General features: G+C 57.7%; 1 protein-coding gene across 1 annotated transcript; it reads left to right on the top strand.

The window, feature by feature from the left end:
* The first annotated feature begins 289 nt into the window (after positions 1–289).
* On the top strand, positions 290–1,795 carry LOC136452500 (polygalacturonase-like). The gene is made up of 4 exons (XM_066453111.1): positions 290–721; positions 839–1,132; positions 1,203–1,442; positions 1,574–1,795. The coding sequence occupies exons 1-4, from the start codon at positions 290–292 to the stop codon at positions 1,793–1,795; spliced, it is 1,188 nt and encodes a 395-aa protein (XP_066309208.1).
* Positions 1,796–2,044: the final 249 nt, after the last annotated feature.

Raw genomic sequence — 2,044 nt, forward strand, 5'->3', positions numbered from 1 at the left:
TTGTTGCTGAGCGCGAGCCCGTGTTGAATCACCGAACTTGCAACAAGCACCTATATATCGTGTCACGTGCCGCTCTTGCTAGCCAGTCGGCCAGTGGGCAGAGCGTCTGCAATTTTGGACTCGGTTTCTGCGATCTCGCCACAAATCTTGCAAGCCCTTGTGTCGCATGCACTCCATCCCCATCCTCATTCAGACGATGAGCTCTGCTCTATAAATCAAGGCCGATGAAGTGAACTGCCCACCAGTATGGGTAGGACTGCAATAAGAACGTCGACGTGTTAGATGCATCATGGCTCGCATCAACGCTTATTCCCTAGCGCTGCTGCTCTTTTGCTACGTTTTGTCAGGTGCAGCTGAAGCGGCGTACAATGTCGCTAGTTTCGGAGCGAAGCCCGATGGTCGAACGGACTCGTCCGGCGCGTTCGCCGGTGCCTGGTCCGCCGCTTGCCGGTCACGGGAGCCGGCGACCGTGCACGTGACAAATGGGCACTTCCTGCTCAGCCGTGCGGCCTTCACTGGCCCATGCTCCAGTAGGGTGACGCTTCAGGTCGATGGTACGCTTGTTGCGCCATTAGGCTACACCAGCGGCGGGGACGACGGCTGGATCATGTTCGACCACGTCGACGGCCTCACCGTGTCTGGCGGCACCGTCGATGGGCGCGGCCAGGCGCTATGGGCGTGCAAGGCTGCCGGGCACGGCGGGTGCCCCAGTGGAGCAACAGTGAGTTGCCATATCACATCACATGCATCTTATTCTTGCAAGTGCATGCTGAAGTGCAAACATGCATGACACCACAAATATAAAGTGTTCCTCTTGATCGACTTGGTGCGTCACCAGTCGCTGAAGGTGCTGAACTCGAGAGACGTGGTCATCAGTGGCCTGACCTTGGTCGATTGTGAGCTGTACCACGTCGTGATCGACGGCTGCAAGGGCGTCACGGTGCAAGACGTACAGATCGTCGCGCCGGGAAGCAGCCCCAACACGGACGGGATCCACATGCAGGCCTCGTCCCAGGTCACGGTCACCCGGACCAGCATCCAGACCGGGGACGACTGCGTCTCCTTCGGCCCCGGCACCACCAACCTGCGCGTGGAGCATGTCAGTTGCGGCCTGGGCCATGGCATAAGGTACGTAGTGGACTGAGCACACTGTCGTCATCGTCACATGTGTGATGGTTTGGGTCTGGTGGCGTCCAGCATAGGGAGCCTGGGGAAGGGAGAGCGATGAGAGAGGTGTGGAGAACGTGACGGTGACGGGGGCCACCTTCGTCGGCACCAAGAACGGGCTGCGGATCAAGACATGGGCGCGGGCCAAGGTGGAGGGCGCGTACGTGCGCGGCGTCGTCTTCGAGCACGTGCTCATGCATGACGTGCGCAACCCCATCATCATCGACCAGAGCTACTGCCCCAACCACGGCGGCGGTGCGGGCTGCCCCCATCAGGTTCACACGCGCGTGCGGCACAGACATGCATGCATGGACACAAAAGCAGTTTGAACGAGCAGCTCACAGGCACGACTCGTATGTATAGCTGCTTAGATTAGAATTTTGTTTTGCTTGCGTCACCGGTGCAGAGCTCGGCCGTGAAGATCAGCGACGTGAGGTACACGGACATCCAGGGGCCGTCGGCGTCCAAGGTGGCGGTGAAGTTTGACTGCAGCGCGAGCAAGCCATGCAGCGGGATCGGCCTCAAGGACATCAAGCTCACCTTGGACGGCGGAAAGCCGGCAGAGGCGACCTGCCAGCACGCGGACGGCAGGGCTTCCGGCGAAGTCGAGCCTCCAAGTTGCCTGTAACGTGTTACAAATTAAGGGCTCGTTTGGTTAATTCCCAATCCAAAGGGATCAATCGTGATCCGTTTGAACTGGGGATTAACTGAACAAGCACTAAATGGTGTGGCGTGGACACTTGGATTATGTGCTCCATTCTGCTGTAATAACAGTTGGTCCGTGTTCAACTGTGTAACTAATATTGGGTCATCAGTGGGAGAATAGAACCAATAATCTAAACTATCCCATTGCCCCATACCATCTTCTATCTACTCT

Source organism: Miscanthus floridulus, chromosome 5 (assembly GCF_019320115.1).
Source record: "Miscanthus floridulus cultivar M001 chromosome 5, ASM1932011v1, whole genome shotgun sequence".
Taxonomy (NCBI): domain Eukaryota; kingdom Viridiplantae; phylum Streptophyta; class Magnoliopsida; order Poales; family Poaceae; genus Miscanthus; species Miscanthus floridulus.

What these genes read in the sequence shown, in the direction of transcription:
- LOC136452500 (XM_066453111.1), top strand. Translation starts at nt 290, where the DNA reads ATGGCTCGCATCAACGCTTATTCCCTAGCGCTGCTGCTCTTTTGCTAC. An exon ending in TGGGCCATGGCATAAGGTAC is followed by an intron (nt 1,133 to 1,202) that starts GTAGTGGACTGA and finishes CGTCCAGCATAG; the next exon opens with GGAGCCTGGGGAAGGGAGAG. An exon ending in GTGCGGGCTGCCCCCATCAG is followed by an intron (nt 1,443 to 1,573) that starts GTTCACACGCGC and finishes TCACCGGTGCAG; the next exon opens with AGCTCGGCCGTGAAGATCAG.